General features: G+C 37.4%; 3 protein-coding genes across 3 annotated transcripts in view; 1 reads left to right on the forward strand and 2 right to left on the reverse strand.

Annotated features, from left to right (window-relative positions):
• Window positions 1-54: 54 nt before the first annotated feature.
• LOC126826835 (succinate dehydrogenase [ubiquinone] iron-sulfur subunit, mitochondrial) lies at window positions 55-10125 on the reverse strand. The gene is made up of 9 exons (XM_050555942.2): window positions 9980-10125; window positions 9123-9200; window positions 8560-8618; window positions 7506-7649; window positions 6345-6423; window positions 4867-4989; window positions 3415-3524; window positions 2230-2344; window positions 55-1707 (listed from the first exon to the last, which is right to left on the reverse strand). Exons 1-9 carry the CDS (start codon window positions 10043-10045, stop codon window positions 1618-1620), a joined length of 864 nt encoding a protein of 287 aa, XP_050411899.1. The 5' UTR covers window positions 10046-10125; the 3' UTR covers window positions 55-1617.
• LOC126826816 (uncharacterized) lies at window positions 10077-15163 on the forward strand. The gene is made up of 4 exons (XM_050555917.2): window positions 10077-10170; window positions 10980-11953; window positions 12889-13077; window positions 14113-15163. Exons 1-4 carry the CDS (start codon window positions 10152-10154, stop codon window positions 14275-14277), a joined length of 1347 nt encoding a protein of 448 aa, XP_050411874.1. The 5' UTR covers window positions 10077-10151; the 3' UTR covers window positions 14278-15163.
• A 2058-nt stretch (window positions 15164-17221) lies between these two features.
• LOC126826832 (carbonic anhydrase-related protein 10) overlaps window positions 17222-20609 on the reverse strand; it is a 45894-nt gene continuing 42506 nt past the window's right edge. Inside the window, exons 9-10 of the mRNA XM_050555939.2 lie at window positions 18129-18168; window positions 17222-17327 (exon numbers count right to left, since the gene is read on the reverse strand). Coding sequence (XP_050411896.1) covers window positions 17305-17327; window positions 18129-18168 — 63 coding nt within the window. The 3' untranslated portion in view covers window positions 17222-17304. The remainder of the gene's footprint in view (window positions 17328-18128; window positions 18169-20609) is intronic.

Genomic DNA, 20609 nt, shown 5'->3' on the forward strand with positions numbered 1-20609 from the left:
GACATATACGACCACATTTGAATGTGGGCGTATAAAAAGTACAACCAAAACACATTAGATATACATGTATATTTACAAACATCAAATGTATAAATGATACTATACTGAAACACGGAGCATACCTTGTCATGTGCACAACACATACATCAGTTATAGCTAAATAGGAAGAGGGGAGGGGGTATGATTTTGAAGCTACAGGGTCTAGCGGTTGCTATTCTAGCTTTAAGGTGGACCATGTCATATACACTACGGGGTACATGATATCGTTTCCCATTTCAGGCATCAGAAAACCACAACAACATATTCCTGAAGCAATGGTCTGAGAAATACGTTCAGTGTGATGCCATTACGTTAGTGTATATGAGCTCCAAAACGTATACACGTATTGGTGCGACTTCGCCAGCGATTCCATAAGAGACAGGGGAGAAAGAACCGAGAAATACCAGAATCTTTATCCGCTGTAGCCGGGCTTGCCTGTCCCGAATTGGGCTTGTCAGTTATGTGCGAAGCAAGGCTATGATGATTGAACGAGAGCCAAAATCCTCATCTTCTGCAGATAGACAAGGCTCCACCTGAACACCCATTACAATCTGTACCACCACCAAAAGGTACACAGTGATAACTTTAAACACCTCTTCCGAGCATTGCCCAGTTATAAAATCCTGGCTTTGAAAGATCTGGCTGACAGATCTATGTTATCTTTTGGGTTCCCTGAGATCAGGGTCCCGTTTCTCGAAATCTTAACTAAAGATAGAATCCAAATTTTAGTAGAAATTTCAATTTTGATTGGCTAAGCACTAAATCAATCTAATATTATCCAATCAAATTACTAAAATTTGGATTTTAACTTAGTTAAAATTTCGGGAAACAGGCCCTAGATTAATACAGATCAGATTGATAGAAAGTATCTTTTAATTGACCATTATAGTTAGCCTTACAATATATTTTTATTACATTTTCTATTACAACTAACAACACATGGCATTTCGATTTAAATTAAAATACATGGAAAAAAAATTTCAATGACCTGAATTCACCTTAACACCATTACAAATTGTTTTATTTTGTCCATCTTTCAAAGAAAGCAATATTTATTAGCATATGTGTCCTATATACTTTAAATTAGTTATATAATTGTAAACAAAACAAATAAATATTGTTTAAACCAGATATAAGTGTTCCAATAGTTTTTACCAAATCTATTTTATACCTCTTGATGAGCAATTGCATGATGTTAAAAGCTTTATTACAATTTAAACTATGTACAAACAGATTATTATATTATATTGACCAAACAATAAGATATTTTAATATTGTGCCTGAAAGACTTTTATGCATAATAATGTGGTAGAACTTTATGCTATAATTCATAACAACACTTGAATAAAAGAGTCGTTTTAATAACAATATACATCCTTAACAAACTCTAGACCAGGGCTCCCACTTCAAAATATAACCAGTTTCTATGATTGACTGGTGAATTCATTTGTGAACCAGACAAATTTACTGCTTTAACGGTCATGACCGGCTACATTGAGTGAAATAAGAGCCCTGTTCTAGATGCTGAAATATGTTATCGAGAGGCAAGATGGAATTTTGTTTCAAACTCCCAAGTATTTATGCTTGTGCTTGTTTAGCAGCTACGTTTTTATTGTATGAAAGTAACATTTTCTTGATCTCACCAATAGCTTGACCTGGATTTAAACCCTGTAAAAAACAAATAGAACTTGAAATAAGATAAGTAGAAAGTGAATAAAATATGGTTTATTGTATTATCAACACAATACTGTGGTTATTATGAGACTCACATATGGTTTTCTTTCATTTCAATGGTTGATTACATGAGCAATGTGAGGGGGGATTTTGCCAAGCAAGCACTAACCTTGACAGGTAAGAACTGGGCTTGAAAAATCCCAAAAGAACATTCTATATTTTGTTTCATTTTTTATACCATTCATGGCCTCCACTCTGACCGGTTGTAGTAGGAGGTTGTGCCAGGGGGTCATGTTTACCTACAATTCCGTGTGCCAGACAATAAGAACTCGACCCAACAGTCAATTTGATTGACTTATAACTCACATCATCCAAACGTGGTTTTTTTTAACTAATCTTCCAGATCCTGGTGTAGTGAAGACAAGTAAAACAAAATTTTGAACTATAAAAAACGAAATTGATAATAGAAAGTGGTACCAGATGTTTACTGTATAAAGATATATTGTATATACATACTTTAGGACAAGTCTTGGTACAGTTCATGATAGTATGACATCTATAAACTGAGAATTTATCTTCCATTGTAGCTAATCTTTCATCAGTAAAATCATCTCGAGAATCAATCATCCATCTATAATTATAAACATTATAATTAAACACATATGTTGAGAATGTAAATAATTTTGGGTTTTCCCCCAATATACATGAAATGAAATGGTGTTTAACTGTTCTGCTCCTATAAGGGGCTAATGGAGACAGGCATACACCATACAGTGTGCTATGAGGGAAATTTTGCCCGGGCAGTGACACTGTGGCCTACTGTTATATCAAATTCCAACTGCCAAGGGATCTTTTACATGCACGCTAATGTATACACAGCACCTTGATTTTTCATACCATCCGAATGACTAGACAGTGGTCCTCTGTTCTGCACCACTGACAAGGGGAAACCACATCGGAAAAATTCTGATAAATTTCTCTGCCCCTAATATATAAAGATATGCGTAATTTGTACCATTCGTAAACCCAAACTTCATTATGGTTGCGAAAAATATTTACTTTCTACTAAATAAGAACAGAAAAATGACCTTTAAAATAAATTTGAAAGGTTTTCCCTAAGAAACATCTACTGCTGCAGTGCTGTCATAGCACTGTCCACACCATCATACTGAAGAACAGTGAAAATTAGCTGTGGCATATCATTGTTCATCTCAGCTAATGCACAACCCACTGAGCTCATATATTCCAGCGGGGTTCCCCCTTGTCAGTGGTGCAGGATGGAGGATCCGACATGTACAGCTGTCTAGTCCTTCTGATGAGTCAAAAAAAGAAGTCCTGTATACACATTGGCGTGCACGTAAAAGATCCCCTGACAGCTGGAATTTGATATAAGGGTAGACCGTAGTACCGCTGTCCGGGCAAAATTTCCCTCATAGCACACTGTTTGGCGTATGCCCGTCTTCATTAGCCCAGTTCTGAGCAGAACAGTAGGACGTTAAACCTCATTTCATTTCATTTTTTTGAGCTCATATATATTTCAAAATATACTGTTGCAGTATGCTCCTAAATCAACTTAACAACTGCCCAGGGAAATGACAGCTCACATAAATCGTTCTGCATGATTAATAACATGTACTTAGCTTACTAAAATAGCCTGAGTCAAACTAGTCTATATTTGGGTGAATATGATTATCAGTTTACCTGTAGGCCTGCATTAAAACAGCTGGTCCAAGATATTTATCTGAATTCCACCAGTAACTAGGACATGCTGTACTACAACATGCACATAATATACATTCATATAATCCATCCTATAAAAATAAAACCAATATATCAATTAAATTATACATAAATTATACATAAATTATGTAACATAATATACATTCATATAATCCATCCTATAGAAATAAAAACAATACATCAATTAAATTATACATGAAACGGACATCAAGCGAGATAAAATATATAGTATAATACCATACACAATAATACATTTGAAGTTTACATTTATTACTACTATATCTTCATCTCTGTACAGACTTTATTTGGAGAAATGGAGTTTAACATCCACTCGATACAAACTAGGTCCTTTGGGGACTAACATATGGTTCAATTTTATTTCAATAATTCGCTTGCATGTAGGGGTCTTTAGCATTGGGAGGATATCGGAGGACCTGGAGAAAACCCACAAGGTTGGACAGGCGACCCTACTCCTTGTCACGTACAACCGGGGAATCAAAACCACACCAGTTGACTCAATGATGACAGACCTTATGACGCAGCGTGCACACGCTAACCATTCGGCCCCCCCCCCCCCCATGGTTAAAGGGGAATATGTTCTGAAATCTTTTTCAAACATTGATCTAGAAACTACCACAATATGAAGTATTTAAAGGACAATATTGGTGTCAGTCATTATCACATATGTGATAGAACTAATTAAACAGGTTCCAAATATAATTTTATCACAGAGATCATTGCTACGATAGCTGAGTAATACAGGTTTCCTGAATCGGAAGTGACGAACGCCAAAGGAAAACACGAGGCATCCCTCTATATAACTGACTAATGTGACGAGTGATAACAGATACATGGGTGAATTTCTGCTCACTAATAATTCCTTCCATGACCAAAAGTTGTTGTGTGAGACTGTGAGAGGATATCTGACAATTCATAAAAAGAATTGACTGCCACTAGATAAGAGAACACGAAAAGAAAAACAAGAAATGTCTGTCCATTACCATGTTTTTATAAGGTATCGAATGAATATAAACAAGGGAATGTACGGACTATTTCTATTTTTCTTGTGTTCTCTTATCTAATGACATTCAATTACTTTATATTGAATTGTCAGGTATCCTCTTACAGTCCGGTATAACAACTTTTGGTCTTCGAAGGAATTATTAGTGAGCAGAAATTCGGCTGTGTATCTGTTATCACTCGTCACATCAGTCAGTTATATAGAGGCATGATTCGTGTTTTCCTTTGGCAATCATCACTTCCGATTCAGGAAACCTGTATTACTCAGCTATCGTAGCAATGATCTCTGTATTAAAATTATATTTGGAATGTGTTTAACCAGCTCTATCACATATGTGATAATGACTGGCACTAATAGTGTCCTTTAATATAATGTGAAATCTATTTACTCACCAGTTTCGCCCGATCTTCAGTAGACTGTAAATATTGTGTTTGTCCAACATCAGCTTCAGTTGTATTCTTTTTCTTCAAAAATGGTTCAATGGATCTATATTGAGCATAGAAATTACTCATATCCTGTTAAAAACAAATACATATACCTATAAATTACACAAACATTAGTTTGATAACTTTAGTTCTTCAACAATTCAAAGTCACCAAGATGTGGGAATTCTCTTTTAAATAACGCCAATCGACACATTTCTCAAGAACGGTTTTCATAATTTTCATAGCCTTTAATATCTATATATTATGACATGTTGACCGGGTCTATAGTCTCTGATGTTTAGTGACATGGTCTTTAAAGAATCAAGAGATATTAAGTCAAGCCATTCAAAGGACTTTTAGGTGTTTCCCAAACAAGTACAAAATGAATTGGGTTCCTTAATATATGGAATAGGCTGAGCATAGCAGCGCAAAAATGTATTACAATTTTTTTACTCACTGAACTGAAATACCTAAACATGTTTGAAATTACAATATTTGGAATTTATCAAAGTAATATGCATGTTTGAAATTACAATATTTGGAATTTATCAAAGTAATATGCATTTTTTAGTCTAAAATATTCAGAAATGTGCTTTATTCCAGTTTTAACTGCAAATAAAGTTAATAGATTATTTTTGCTATCCTGATATTAAACGTTGAATAGGTCTTATCAGTTCTTCAGAAACAAAGTCTATACTCTAAACAAGGGAGGTAATCTACTTATAGTTCAAGATTACGGGAAGATACTTGATTGAACAATCTAGAATTAAATATTCTCACTATACGCTAACATAGAGAGAGAGAGAGAGAAATAGGGTTTACCGTCCACTCGACACAAACTAGGTCATTCGGGACTAACATATGGTTTAATTTTATTTCAATAATTGGCTTGCGCATAGGGGTCTTTAGCAGTGGGAGCTTTGTCACGTACAACTGGGGAATCGAAACCACACCTGTTGACTCAATGACAGACTTTATGATACAGCGCGCACGTGCTAACCATTCAGCCATCCAACCCCCCACTAACATAGGGGATATTTAATAGAAGAATCTAGAATTAAATTCTCTTAATACCATGAATAGTGACAATTGAATGAACAATCAAATTTTGCTTAAAAAAATATTTATTAAAATTATAATATGGGTATCAAAAGTACCAGAAGGACTTGGGTGTTTTGTCAAGGATAAAAGACAGCTGAACGACAACAATAACCACAACCCGTAGACATGTAAACCTGTGGAATACTGTGCATTTGTCAACTGAACAGTGATAAACGGAATTCTGCGTCATTTAAGGACAATTCTGTTAAACCACCACAATAACATTAACCTGCAGACTAGTAAACCTGTAGTGCACTTGTAAGCATTCGCCAACTGAATTAGGTGTCATTCATTTACAATTCTGTCAATTTGGAAGATTCCAGACTAACAATCAAAATACTCACTGGCACCAGATCTTTAACAACATACATGTGTGGTAGAGGATAGACTTTAGTTCCTTTGTTCAAGTTAGTATCAATTTTACTGAAATAAAACAAATTCATGCATATTAATAAAATTCTAATATAAATCTATGGATGGTAAAGAAAATTTTTATACACATCAAATTTTCAGCTATCCAAAATCAATAACTTTTATATTTTACTTCAAGACTAAATCAATACTCTTATCTGAGAGAGAGAGAAATGGGGTTTAACGTCCACTCGACACAAACTAGGTCATTTCGGGACTAACATATGGTTTAATTTTATTTACATAATTCGCTTGCGCGTAGGGGTCTTTAGCAGTGGGAGGAAACCGGAGCACCTGGAGAAAACCCACAAGGTTGGACAGGCGACCCTACTCCTTGCTACGTACAACCGGGGATTCGAAACCACGCCAGTCGACTCAATGACAGACTTTATGATACAGCGCGCGCACGCTAACCAATCAGCCATCCAACCCCCCATACTCTTATGTGATATGATGAATAATCAGCAAGCTTGTATATTTACAGGATTATCAAAATTACTGCTAAAATCATAATCACTAACTGAATTAGGCTGCATTCAACACAGTCGAATATAGATTGATTCATGCTGATATACAGGCTGGTTCACTTTTCTTTTCTGACGTGGTTTCCCCTTAGCAGTGGTGCAGGACGGAGGGCCTGATAAGGACAGCTGTCTAGTCATTTGGATGGGACATTGGCGAGCACGTAAAAGATCCCTTGGCCGTTAGAATTCGATATAACAGCAGACCAAAGTGACGCTGCCTGGGAAAAATTTGCCTCATTGGCCCAATTTATAGGAGCAGAACAGTAGGACATTAAATCCCATTTCATTTCATTTTGGTTCATTTTCATCAATCAGTGTTTTCTAACATCAAACAGCTGAGATGATTAAGATCCCCAATATAAAATAAACCCAAGCAGATAGTATTTCTTGATAATTAGTAACATTACATTGGTCTCCTTTCGAGCATAAATATTAAAATGCTTTTATCATTCAATATCTCCATCCTACTACTTCATTTATCTAATATGATCCAATTCAAGCCAAAAAAGCTCCCAAAATAAATTTCCACATTTCATATACTGGATTTCAATGAAAATAAATATTACGTACTTTATACATGCCAGTGTGTTTGTACCATTGATATTCATAGAGCATGATCCACATATACCCTCACGACAAGATCTTCGAAATGTGAGACTAGGGTCCAAGTCAGTTTTGATTTTAATGAGAGCATCTAAAACCATTGGCCCACAACTGGAAAACAAATTGAGAAATATCAATTACAATAGATTTTATAAACAAATTCTCTTCTTCTTAGGGCAACAGTTTTCAGCCCTAAAAAGACAAAGGCTCCGCCAATTCAAGCATAATCAACATAAAACATGGCATGTTTGTTCTTTGGACAATTGCAGATTATTTGGCATACTTCGCCACAATTCAAAGATAGCTGGAATATTGTCAAAATTGTTTCTGCATTTATATTATTTTCAAGTCTGTTCAAGCATTTTCAGTCAAGTAGGTCATTTTGGGACTAACATATGGTTCAATTTTATTTCAATAATTTGCTTGCATGTAGGGATCTTTGTGTGGGAGGAAATCAGAGGACCTTGAGATGCCATTCCTTGTCACGTACAAGTGGGGAATCAAAACCATGTCACATGACTCAATGACAGACCTTGTGATCTAATGTGCAGGCATTAACCATTCAGCTACCCAACCCCCAGTTGCTAGAATTTGAATGCAATGTATGCAACCATGTAAACAATGTTACAATTATAGAAGCTAGACCTACATCTATGTGCAATTATTGTCACTAGTTTAGGTAAATAAGAAAGGGACTAAGGAGCCACATGGGCTCAGTGAGTAAAGTCCTGGCTCACTAACTCTGGTTCGATTTTGGTGTTGGCCGAGAAAGTTCCTCTAGATTTTTTAGCCTGTTTTTCCCTTGTTTGTGGGACTGGCAAGCAACAGACTTACAGCATCTATCTAGTCATTCAGATGAGACAAAAAAAACAAGGTTCTATTCTATGTACAGTTCAAATAGGCAGAAATGCACACTTCGTCCCTCTTCATTAGCTCAGTTAGTGTAGAAAAAATGGATGTTAAACACCCATTTCAGTTTTATATAAATAATATCATCATAATGTAAATATTGTTTACTTACTGATTCAGGTCTATTTCGTATGTTTCCATGGTTGGTTTTGCACCTTTAGTTTCTGGGTCCTATAGTAGTAGAAACAAAAATCAAACTGATTACCATGTACAAGGTTCCTGTAACGGTGTAACCCGATAAATATTTATTAGCGTTATTTAAGATTAATGAACACTACTGATTAAATACGATGAAAAACAAATCTATGGCATATATTTAATCTTCATTACTGGATGAGGTTTCGAGTGGGATTACAGAATCCAAGTCAAAACGTCACTCCACTAACTGTAAGCTTATTCCATGAAACTGTGTCCTGTGAATTCCCACTTTATTACTAAATGCCACTAAATTAATTTAATATTTATTAACGTCTGGCCATATTCAGAAACTCTGGCTTCATATATACGGAAAATGAATTGATGAAGGGAAAAACACATTTAATTTAGTTTCACAATTAACATTGCTTTAAACTGAACTAGCCATACGAATGAAATAAGCTTATTGTTTTATGTAATACTAAATAGGCTACATATTACTAGTACAATGCATAGAATGTTTTGGCTAGTTTGTCTTACCCATCTATAGATTTGAAATTTTTTGAGTCTTGGTTGAACATTGGGTGCAGCTGCAGCAGCTGTTTGAGCAGTTCTGTGCTGAAAAAAGAACCAGTTGAACACTTGTATATAAAGAAGATCGACAGTTCAATTTACATAACGGTACGTATGTAATTTCATTACAAATAGGCCTGCAGCCAAAATTTCTAGCGTGAAGTTCAGCTACAAGGTCCTTCCTAATAATAAATGGTAAAATTCCATTCCTAAATTTTGAATATTGGCTGAGCGCAGCTATGAACCGGTCAGCGCAGGCGTCAGTTTGATAATGGCCGGCAGATTCAAATGAATGTTGTTTATGTTTTTGTAGCGCACAATTCTACATGAAAATAGAGTCGGATTATTATAAATTTGTGACTGATGTGGAAAGAAATTATTCCCATTGGCAATCAAAGAAGAATTACCATGAAAAATAGACCGTTAGGATTCCAAAATAGCCTTAGAATCAGATTCTTAGATTAGAACCCAGATGGCGGAAAAGCCTTAATAGTTTTCATTAGGACGCGCCAGTAACGAAGAGAGAGCACTAGGGGGTCTCTAAGACTTTGTTACTAAAGAAACTAAATGAGAATCAGTAATCGATTTATTGATAATTATACAACATGCATTTACAGATATTACATAAACACAAAAATTAGATAAGCACGTAGCACTAGCAGGAAGGTCATGGTCGTTGCATAACGTCCCTAACAAGGTTATATTTATTTCCCAAATAACATTGTTATCCATATATCTATCAGTATAATTATTTTCAGAATCAAAACAACTAAAATGCTGATTCGATTTTATAATTTCTACGCGACAATTATTCTTATAATTACCTGACATAACTGCAAAAACGCTGTCTTTGCAGACGAAAGTTTCATAAAAGATTTCGAGGCAGCCATACTTGTTTTCAACCTTGCTCCTGCGCTGTACGCTCTTCCGGTGTGTTGCTTCAATGGCGGACTAAACAAACTGAGAATGTCGGTTTGCAGGTTATCTGTTTTATAAATGCTAGCAGATGAGTTAGGTAATCGATATGGAATAAAGCCAAGTTGTTTTACAACACTTTATGAATATAACGTTTATATAAAAGCCAAATATGCCATTAGCCACATATTTTTGTTTAATTTTACGGATTGATAGGACACTCGACGCATGTTTTAACACGTTCAATTCATTGTTGAATCATTCATAATTTGAATGTTACTTTTACGATCCAACGCATATTTGTTTTTTTTTCGGTGAAGGCTTATATGAATATCAAACTTAAATAGGCAAATACTAATAGATACAGCAAGTGGTGGCATAAATAACCCACTGTAAATGATTATCCTTGAGTTTGAGGGAAAGGTACAGAACTGTTTGACTACCGGTATCACTAAAATCGTTGGGAACCAGGCTGTGACAACAGTATTAGTGTTACTGTTTCCACAACATGAAATGTTGATTATTGGTTGAAAGTATTGTTTCACAAGGTTATATTAAACTTGAGTTTATATATATATATATACTTTTTGAAAAATCAAGCCATCTGGGTTCATCATTTTATTTAAAACAGTTTATGTATGAGTTTCATGTAGCCTATGTTACTATGTATGCACTGTACAAAAGCTCACCTAAAACTATGTTTTCATGGCCACATTTTATTTATTTATATAATGAATCATTGAATAATCCCCACTCAAGCAAAGTACAAACAGACTTAAAGTGGTAATTTAATCATAATCTTTCAGGTCTCATGATCCATTATAGATCTAAAATGTTTACAAATTCTTGAGTTAGACTATATATATAGGTGACACACTTTTTTTGAATTGTATATTCTTGTGATTTCAGATAATATTTTGTCACTCGATGGAATAAAAAAAGCTGAAATGGTGAAAATGGCTGATGGTATAATCTCTAGTCAAAGTATTTACAGTACAAATAGATCAGACTTTTCAAGAACACATAGATTTACAGATTATACTCAACCATCTACGACTACTAGTTATGAGTTCGACACTCAACCCACTAAACCCCCTGTTCCATCTTGGAAAGAAGAGATCTTGAAATCTGCGATCCCTGACACTAACCTTAATTTAACGCCAGATCGTGCCACAAAAAATTTCATTACATCATCAGACAGAGCCATGTCTCCAACTGTTTCCATCATCTCTAAACCTCTAACAAAACCCAAATTAAAACAAAAAGTGCGTTTTGATATTGATGATAGTGTAGAAAATGGCAGTATCCTAGAAATATCTGCTAAATCACCTGTCGAATATGAACCAAGTGTTAATTTAATGGTTAATTCTCCATCCAAATCTACTCCCATGAAAGAATACTGTCCTAAAATGTACGCTAGTAAAACCGAGCAGTCTGTTGTTAGTGATACTGATTTGGACGTCACAGAGACCGATGACGATACTAATAGTGATGGTCATTCCAGACCAATGTCTTTAGAACAAAGTTATACAGAAACCGCGCTCAGATTCCTTACCATCAAAGAGTCGGAACAAATAAAACCAGAACCTCCAAGAATCGTAGATTCAGTGCCAGCTCATGCTAGAAAATGTCATGCAGTGAAACATGTTATTGTTACACGTGAATACGAAAATAGACCTGACCCCACTGATTATCAGTTCCCTTTTGTTGATCATACTGTGACCTATGAACCTGAACATGTGTTTGCTAGACCAGAATATAATAGTACACTAAAAATCAGTGAAGAACTGAAAGATTTGAAATCCTCTAAGCCAAAAGTTGCTCAAACCCTAAAACAGAAACTGAAACAGTCTGAAGAAACCAGAACAGATATTAATGAAAAGGTTTCTTTTTTATTCTGTTCTTAGAAATTAGAAAACCATTGTTGTATGGTGAATGAATTCAAATAATTCCTCAATCTGATTAAAACACAGATCCTATTTCATTTTGTTTTTTATAGTTCATAATTTTGTTTCACCTGTCTTTACTTCACTAGGATCTGGAAGAGGTGTTATATAATCCATGTTCTGAATGATGTGAGGGATTAGCGAGTTTTTGGCATGAGTTGCCCGGAACTGTGGGTAACCTACTAGAAACATTAACGCTGATTGATTAATCAAATGTCTGAGGTCATAGGGTAAAAAACACTCCTATGATCTTCGATGCGACCTTCCACTACATCCCGTCAGATCTTCATGTAGTAGAGGCCAGCGAAAGTATAAAAAACGAAACGAAATATAGATCTGTATTTTAATCAGATTGAATAATTCCTACATGCATGCCTTGTTAAAGGACAATATTGGTGTCATTCATTATAAAATATAATAACTTTTCATCTTCAACGGAATTATCAGTGAAATGAAATTCAATCGTTTGTCTGTTATCGCTCGTTACTTCAGTCAGTTATATAGAAGGATAAGTCGTGTTTGTCATGTTTGTCGTCACTTCCTGTTTCTTCACATGCTTGTTACACATCTCCCATAGCAATGATCTCTGTGTTGAAATTATATTTGGAATGTATTTAACCAGTTCTATCACATATGTAATAATGACTGACAGCAATATTGTCCTTTAAAATTTAAAACAACAAGATTTTAATCAGATTGTGTCCCTATCCAACAAGGAAAGAAACCCAATTGAATGAATCCCATATGTGACTGTATTCTTTTATTTTCTTAAATATTTCCATGAATTTAAACTTCCATTTTTTACCTGTCAATGTTATAGTCCACCCCACCCCCAGCAAAACAGATTTTCAGAAACTCTTATTTAATTTCAGGCTTCTGTAAAAGTAAACTGTTCGAAAGATTTGTTTTCTGGGTTGGTTGGAGTCGAACCAGAAATTAACAACTTGTGTTTAGAGGTAGAAAGGGAGGCAACTCTGAAATCAAGATCAAAATCTCACAAAACCAACAAGAGTAGGTTAAAAAAGCAATATGGTATTAGTGGTACTAAATCTGAACCAAAGGTAAATATGACTAACTTATTCCAGTGTTCCTATCTTCATTAGACTGGTCAGTGCAGAAAAGTAGGATGTTATACTCCATTTCATTTATTCCAAAGTAGAGACTAGCAGGGGGTATCACGGTGGCTAAGTGGGTAAGACGCTGGCTCTCCAACCTGGAGGTCAGGTGTTCGATCACTGTATTGGTCGAGAAAGTTATCCAGATTTTCCGACGTGGTTCCCCCTTGTTAGTGATGCAGGACGGAGGGCCTGACAAGGACAGCTGTCTAGTCATTCAGATGAGATGAAAAACCAAGGTCCCGTGTACACATTGGCATGTACGTAAAAGATCCCTTGACAATTGGAATTTGATGTAAGAGTAGGTCGTAGTGCCGCTGTCCGGGCAAAACTTCCCTCATAGCACACTGTATGGCGTATGCCCGTCTTCATTAGCCCAGTTCGGAGCAAAACAGTAGGACGTTAAACTCCATTTCATTTCATTTAAGAGAAGCAGATGCATTCTGATTTTCATTTCTCCATAATCATATTGCTCAACCAGTTTCAAACAGATACATGCTAGTACAAATTACTACAAATCGACATTCCACACAATTTCTTGCCACCTACACAGACCCCCCATCCCCACCACCATCACAAACGATATAAATCTTTAGACCTTGTCTTTGTGAATTGGTTCTCAGATAAAATCAACATCTTAAAATCATCTGATTTTCATCAAATTGCAAATAATATAATGAGCTATTCCAGAATCAGGTGTGGAAATAATAACTTTGGTTGAACAGTACCTGACATTTTGAATTTTGTGCTTGGTTGGACAGGTGGTAAAGTTATCAATAAAACACTGAAAAAAGAATCTATATCTGACCTGATGACAACAAGTACCACAAGGATTGTACTTGTCAAAGCCTGAATTCGTGCCCGACAATGTTTGTGACAGTTTCCTTTATTCCTAGACTTGTAGACCAAATTGTTTGAATAATGTGTGAGATTTTATTGTAATTATTGGCAATCTAATTTGTTGATTTGTTCTTTTGTTAGGTTCCAGATATATTAGAATTTTATTCCGAGGACCGACAGAGAGAGATTCCAGATTTACATTTAGTAGGCATTAGTTTATCAGATGTAAAGTTAAATACAGCTGATCAATCTACAGCATTTGATATTTATAGACATAATAAAGTATGGGATACTTTAAATAATTAAATTCAAGATTATCTTAAAGTTGCTGATCACCATTTGCATTTTTTGGACAATATCTCATAAATTCATGGCTTAAAATGTACTTAAATTGATTATTTAACATTTGGAGAGCAAAATACTACCTGGATGGCCGAATGGTTTGTGTGTGCATGTTGTATCATAATGTCTGTCATTGAGTCAACTGGGGTGGTTTCGATTCGCTGGTTGTATGTGACAAGGAGTTGGGTCACCTGTTCTCTGCATCCTGCAGTTTCCTCCCATTGCTAAAGACCCCTAGGCGCAAGCTAATTATTGAAATAAAATTGAACCATATGTTAGTCCCAAAATGACCTGGTTTGTGTCGTGGACAGTTCATCATATCTTTGTAAATACTGAATGTAATTGAACCATTTTTGGACCTATATTCCTTTTAGAGATTCAACTTTGACAATATTGTAGATTACAATGGATTAACAATCACTCAAAAGATGATCAGTGACTTTAAACAATTCATTTCATGCTTCCTGTCCTATAAATATTTTATATAAATTAGAAAATCACACTACCTGGTGTATTGTAAAAAATATATTAATATTTGAGAGGATCAGAGTGTATATCATTTGTATAATCATATAAATTTTATTAATTAAAGAATATTATTTTGGAGTAGATGTTATTAGTGTATTTTACATTGGTTATACATTGATATTGAAACCAAGATAAACGAACCAGGGAAAACAAAATAATATGGTTTGCAAGAAGACGCCCATGACAATTAAAAAACTAAAAATTGTTGATCTTGTTTTGAGATTTTAATCATGATTTTGACACAAACTCAGCCAGGCGGATCAACCATTTTGACAATTAAGAGAAGGTGGAGACGGCAAAACTCCCCCCCATAGAACACTGGAAGGCGTATCAGACCCGCAGAGCATAATACTCTTTGCCTACGTTCATTGAAATAAGTGGAACAAACAAACGTGTGAAGCATTGCATCCTTTCGATTTCACTCAAATGTTTACACTTAATAAATTAGCAGAAATATTACCTCAGAGCATCTGATTTTATAAAATTATCGCTTAATCCCCCAGACCTTACGCCAAATTTGACAGTGTCTCCAACCCGGACCCACCCCTGATCAATTCCTGAACACGCCCCTGCGTATGTCCGTCTTTATTAATCTGAAAATGTTTGTTAGCTATTCCCGTGTGCATTAGCCCCATAGGTACCGATTAGCAGTACTCCAAACTCATTTAAAAATTGTGGAAACGTTGCATATAGGAAGGAGTTCGTGAAGGAATTTGATATAACTGGTTATTAATGCGGGCTTCGTGGGCAATGGTATAATTTTATTGGTATAACTGTTGGGCTTATTAGTTTTCGGCTCCGTTCAATGCTTTCGGGATATGTTAAATTTTGTTGACAGCTTACTGTTGTTGTCGATCGATAACAATCGACAGGGATCTGGACTCTCGACTAGGACGAGAAGACGGACGGGATTGTAAAGTCTTAATCCCAGTTGTCAGTGGTGCAGGGAGGAGGGGCCTGGTCAGGAGAATACGGCTAGTCTTTCAGACGGACCGGAGAACTAATGCTCACCCGTGTCCTCATTCGCCAGCACGTAAAAGAATCCCATGCCGCTCGAATTCGATGAAGTGATCCGAAACACCATGTCCGGAGAAAATCCCCTAAATGGTACACGGTTGAACTCCATTTCAGTTTATATTATATTCCGGTCTTCGATACAAATATTATCATAATGTAATTAAGTCCAATAGACACACACATTGTGTATTAGAATGTATCTTCTCGCAGGGGATATTTCGATATGACGAATATTTTGTATGTAAAATAAATTGGCAGCGAATGTTCCAACCGAACAAAAAGAATTCAGAAAGGACATCGACGTTAAATTTCTGTAATCACGCGGTTGCACACCACTACGTCTTCATTAGCCCAGTCGACACAGAAAATCAGGACATTAAACTCTATTTCATTTCATTTCGATCCAGGAAAACAAGCAGGGCGCTAAATCCCATTTCATTTTACGCACCTCTGAGGAAGGTACCGCTAATTAATAACCCCCCAAGATGAAACATACCCAACGATACAGTGACAATATCGCTGAAGAATATGTGGAAACGCCGCCGTCCAAGCAAAATTGCTCTTGTTGACATTGCGTCGTGTATTCCTATTTTCATGAGAGAGAGAGATGGGGTTTAACGTCCACTCGACACAAACTAGGTCATTTGGGGACTAACACAAGTTTCAATTTTATTTCAATAATTCGCTTGCGCGTAGGGGTCTTTAGCAGTGGGAGGAAAACGGAGGACCCTGAGAAAACCCACGAGGTTGGACAGGCGACGTACAACCGGGGATTCGAAACCCCGCCAGTTGACTCAATGACAGACCGTATGATACAGCGCAGCGCGCACGTGCTAACCATTCGGCCATCCTCCCCCCCTTTGTTTTCATGAGATTGTCCCGGTTGGTGCAGAACAGTAATTATGTGTTTCTGATCAATGAAATAACGCCCTGGGAATGAAATACGTCATTGGTAAAATCTTTATGACGTAATATCATTTTGGACATAACCTATATTAAACATCTCAGGTAATTAGGGCCCGGTTTTGCATTTCCTGGGGTTCGATCCCTGCATTGGCCGAGTTAGTTCATCCAGATTTTCCGGCGTGGTTCCCGCTTGTCAGTGATGCAGGACAGAGGGCATGACAAGGACACCTGTCTAGTCGTTCGGATGGGACGAAAAACCGAGGTCCCGTGTACACATTGGCGTGCACGTAAAAGATCCCTTGACAGTTGGAAATCGATATAATTTCCCTCACAGCACACTGTATGGCGCATGCCCGTCTTCATTAGCCCAGCTCGAAGCAGAACAGCAGGACGTTAAACCCCATTTCATTTCATTTGCATTTCCTTGACGGATTGAAATCGCTTCATCGTTTATATTTTAAAAACAAATTTTATTACGAAAAAAAAAAATTGTAAAAAATAATAAAAGTGGAATAAGAGAAGAAAACTGGTCTGTGGATATTATACTCTCATCGCTGGATTAACTGAAATATAAAATAAATAATTATTATTCATATCTAAGGATAATTCTCAAACTGGTGGCTGAGGGAAAAAGACGTTGGCTCGCTAACCTGGAAGTTGTTCCCCTCGTGAGTGGTGCACTGGCGTGGTTTCGAATCCCCGGTTGTACGTGACAAGGAGTAGGGTCGCCTGTCCAACCTCGTAGGTTTTCTCCGGGTTTCCTTCCACTGCTAAAGACCCCTACGCGTGGTTTCGAATCCCCGGTTGTACGTGACAAGGAGTAGGGTCGCCTGTCCAACCTCGTAGGTTTTCTCCGGGTTTCCTTCCACTGCTAAAGACCCCTACGCGCAGACGAATAATAGAAATAAAATTGAACCATGCGTTACTCCCGAACTGACCTAGTTTGTGTCTAGGTCATTTCGGGACTAACATATGGTTTATTTTTATTTCAATAATTCGCTTGCGCGTAGGGTCTTTATCAGTTGGAGGAAACCGGAGAACCCGGAGAAAACCCACGAGGTTGGACAGGCGACCCTACTCCTTGTCACGTACAACCGGGGAATCGAAACTCCGCCAGGTGACTCAATGACAGACCGTATGATACAGCGCCCACGCACTAACCATTCGCCCATCCAACCCCCTAATAGTAAGTGCAGGGGGACTGCACCACACAAAATTTACACAAAAACAAATACACGGACAGGACATCATACTCAGGAAAACACAAACATACAGACAATTCAAAAAGATGTTAGCTTATTTATCTTTCATATGTATTAAAGACACACCCATACAGGCCGAATTACATATTCTTTACAACTTACCTTCGTAAAATGTTTCTTTAGACATACTACACAGGTCACCCTGAAAAAACAATAATAAAAACATCTATATCATCATTGTGACTAACAGGCACTCATTCACTAACCGGCACGATCTGGGTGTTGGCAGAGAAATGGAATGAAATGGGGTTTAACGTCCTACTGTTCTGCTCCGACTGGGATAATGAAGACGGGCGTTGGCAGAGAAAGTTCCTCTGGATTTCAACACGAGGTCCACCCACGTGTGCTCCTTGGAATGCTGTTATGCATGAGAACCACTGGGAGCAGCATTTTCCAATGATTTATTTTCTGCAAGTTTGAATGAAATGAATCAATATACCAACCACAATTACCCAACATTTAGTTTCCAGACTAATATAGATGCCTATAATAGGTTATAGTGGGGATCCGGGAGGGGGGGGGGGGGTCGTAAGTATGGCGCTATCTCACTAAACCACAACGAAAAGGGCAGGACAAGGGTACGCGTTGTGTAGTCGTTCGGATGGAACAAAAAAGGGTTGGCATGCCGTGTACACGCTTGAATGCATTTACTTGAACCCTTGTCAGTTGGAATTCAAAGAAGGGTATGCCACCTGACATCACGTTAAAGGAGGCATAGCAATTGAACATCGAAGAGAAGCTGATAGCGCCGCTACCAGGGCAAAACTGTCCTCATACTGCACAACGTGACGTCTTTATAATCCCGGTTGGTTTATAAAAGTAACGCGTTAAATCTCATTTTAGTAAGGTTCATATATTCTACTTTCGCGAGAAATAAAAATTAATTTCGGATGATTGCTTCAGAGGATAACCTGGCCAAGGGAGATCATCGTTTTGATCTTCGTTCCCTAGACAACCATAACACTACGAAATGCATTCATATAGAAAGAGAAAGAGAAATGCGGTTTAAACGTCCACGCGACACAAACTAGGTCATTTCGGGACTAACATATGGTTCGACTGTATTTCAATAATTCGCGTGCGCATAGGGGTCTTTAGCAGTGGGAGGAAACCGGAAAAACCCCACGAGGTTAGACAGGCGACCCTACTCCTTGTCACGTACAACCGGGGAATACATCCTATACCATGTTTTGCCACATACGTTTTAAAAAGTGGATCCCTGGTGACTCAGTCAGTAAGACGCTACTTGGGATCTTCCGCCGTTTTTCCCCCTTGTCAGTGGTGCAGGACGGAGGGTCTGACAAGGGACAGTAAGTGTCTAGTCGATCGTTCGGACGGAACGGAAAACCTAGACCACGCGTACACATTGACAGCACGTAAAATAAAATTTCCCTCATAGCACATCTTTGTTTACCCAGTCGGTGCAAAAAAGTTGGACGTTAAATTTTGTTTCACAATCTGATCCTATTTCGTTTCGCTTTTTATAGTTCAAAATTTCGTTTTACTTGTCTTTACTACAGTAGCGTTCGTTCGTTCTTGGTGTTTAACGTCTGCTTCCACATAAGTGATATCGCAGACAAGACATAGGAGAGCCGAAGCTGATTCCTGTTTTTTAGAATATGATTTTGCAATCTTTCCATTTGGCCTTAGGCCATGGATTTGGTTTAGTGGGAAGTTCTTCCCTTTATTTAATATAAAACATATCGTTTGGTAGATGATTACGTCTGCTTCTGGATTGGTAGATGTCATCGTTTTAGTGTTTAGGTGGAGGCCCGTCTTATCGTGGCCTCCCCTTACTCCACTATCCCACTCTCTGGGTTTGGTATCAGTTTTATTTGCGGAATAGTGTTTAGGTGCCGAGTTCGTCTGACCGTAACTCCCCCTTACTCCACTATCCTGCTAGTTTGGTAGATGTCATCTTTGTGGGGTTTGTGTTTAGGTGCCAGGCCCGTCTTATCATGACCTCCCCTTACTCCACTATCCCATTCTGTAGGTTTGGTGTCTGTTTTTGGTGGAATAGTGTTTAGATGCCGAGTCCGTCTGATCGTGACTCCCCCTTACTCCACTATACTGCCAGTTTGGTATAAATCCCCTATGTAGTTTAGTGTTTAGATGCCGGGCCCGTCTAACCGTGACCCCCTCTTACTTCACTATTCTACTTAGTCCAACTGTGTCCATTAGGGCGTGGATTTGTTCGAAGATTTGCAGTTTCAGATCTGGTCTCGGGAAGAGTAGGTTCTTAGTGTTGAATGGTATGTTGTTGGTCTCCATTGTTCTCACTAGTTCCCCTCTCTCCTCCTCGTATACCTCGCAGTCTACCAGGACATGGTTGGTGGTACATTCTTCTCCGCACTCACAGATGATGACTTGGTGTTTGTAGTCTCGCAGCCGCTCTTTCACCCTTAGCTTCGATATAAGTCTACAAATATCTCTTCTAGGGTGATTGAGTGTTGTCTTTGTGTAGATCTTGTCATCCAGCCGGAATCTGTATGTGTCAAGTTCAACGAGATTTAATTCCCAGATTGAATTGACCTGTCTTTTGACCATACTGTAGATTTCCGTGGTGCTGTAGTCAATGGTGCG

The sequence above is a fragment of the Patella vulgata genome, chromosome 7 (assembly GCF_932274485.2).
Source record: "Patella vulgata chromosome 7, xgPatVulg1.2, whole genome shotgun sequence".
In the NCBI taxonomy this organism is placed as follows: domain Eukaryota; kingdom Metazoa; phylum Mollusca; class Gastropoda; family Patellidae; genus Patella; species Patella vulgata.

What these genes read in the sequence shown, in the direction of transcription:
- LOC126826835 (XM_050555942.2), bottom strand. Translation starts at nt 10,045, where the DNA reads ATGGCTGCCTCGAAATCTTTTATGAAACTTTCGTCTGCAAAGACAGCG. An exon ending in AATTTCAAATCTATAGATGG is followed by an intron (nt 8,619 to 9,122) that starts GTAAGACAAACT and finishes CTACTACTATAG; the next exon opens with GACCCAGAAACTAAAGGTGC. An exon ending in TACGAAATAGACCTGAATCA is followed by an intron (nt 7,650 to 8,559) that starts GTAAGTAAACAA and finishes TTTGTTTTCCAG; the next exon opens with TTGTGGGCCAATGGTTTTAG.
- LOC126826816 (XM_050555917.2), top strand. An exon ending in GAACAGATATTAATGAAAAG is followed by an intron (nt 11,954 to 12,888) that starts GTTTCTTTTTTA and finishes ATTTAATTTCAG; the next exon opens with GCTTCTGTAAAAGTAAACTG. An exon ending in GTACTAAATCTGAACCAAAG is followed by an intron (nt 13,078 to 14,112) that starts GTAAATATGACT and finishes TTCTTTTGTTAG; the next exon opens with GTTCCAGATATATTAGAATT.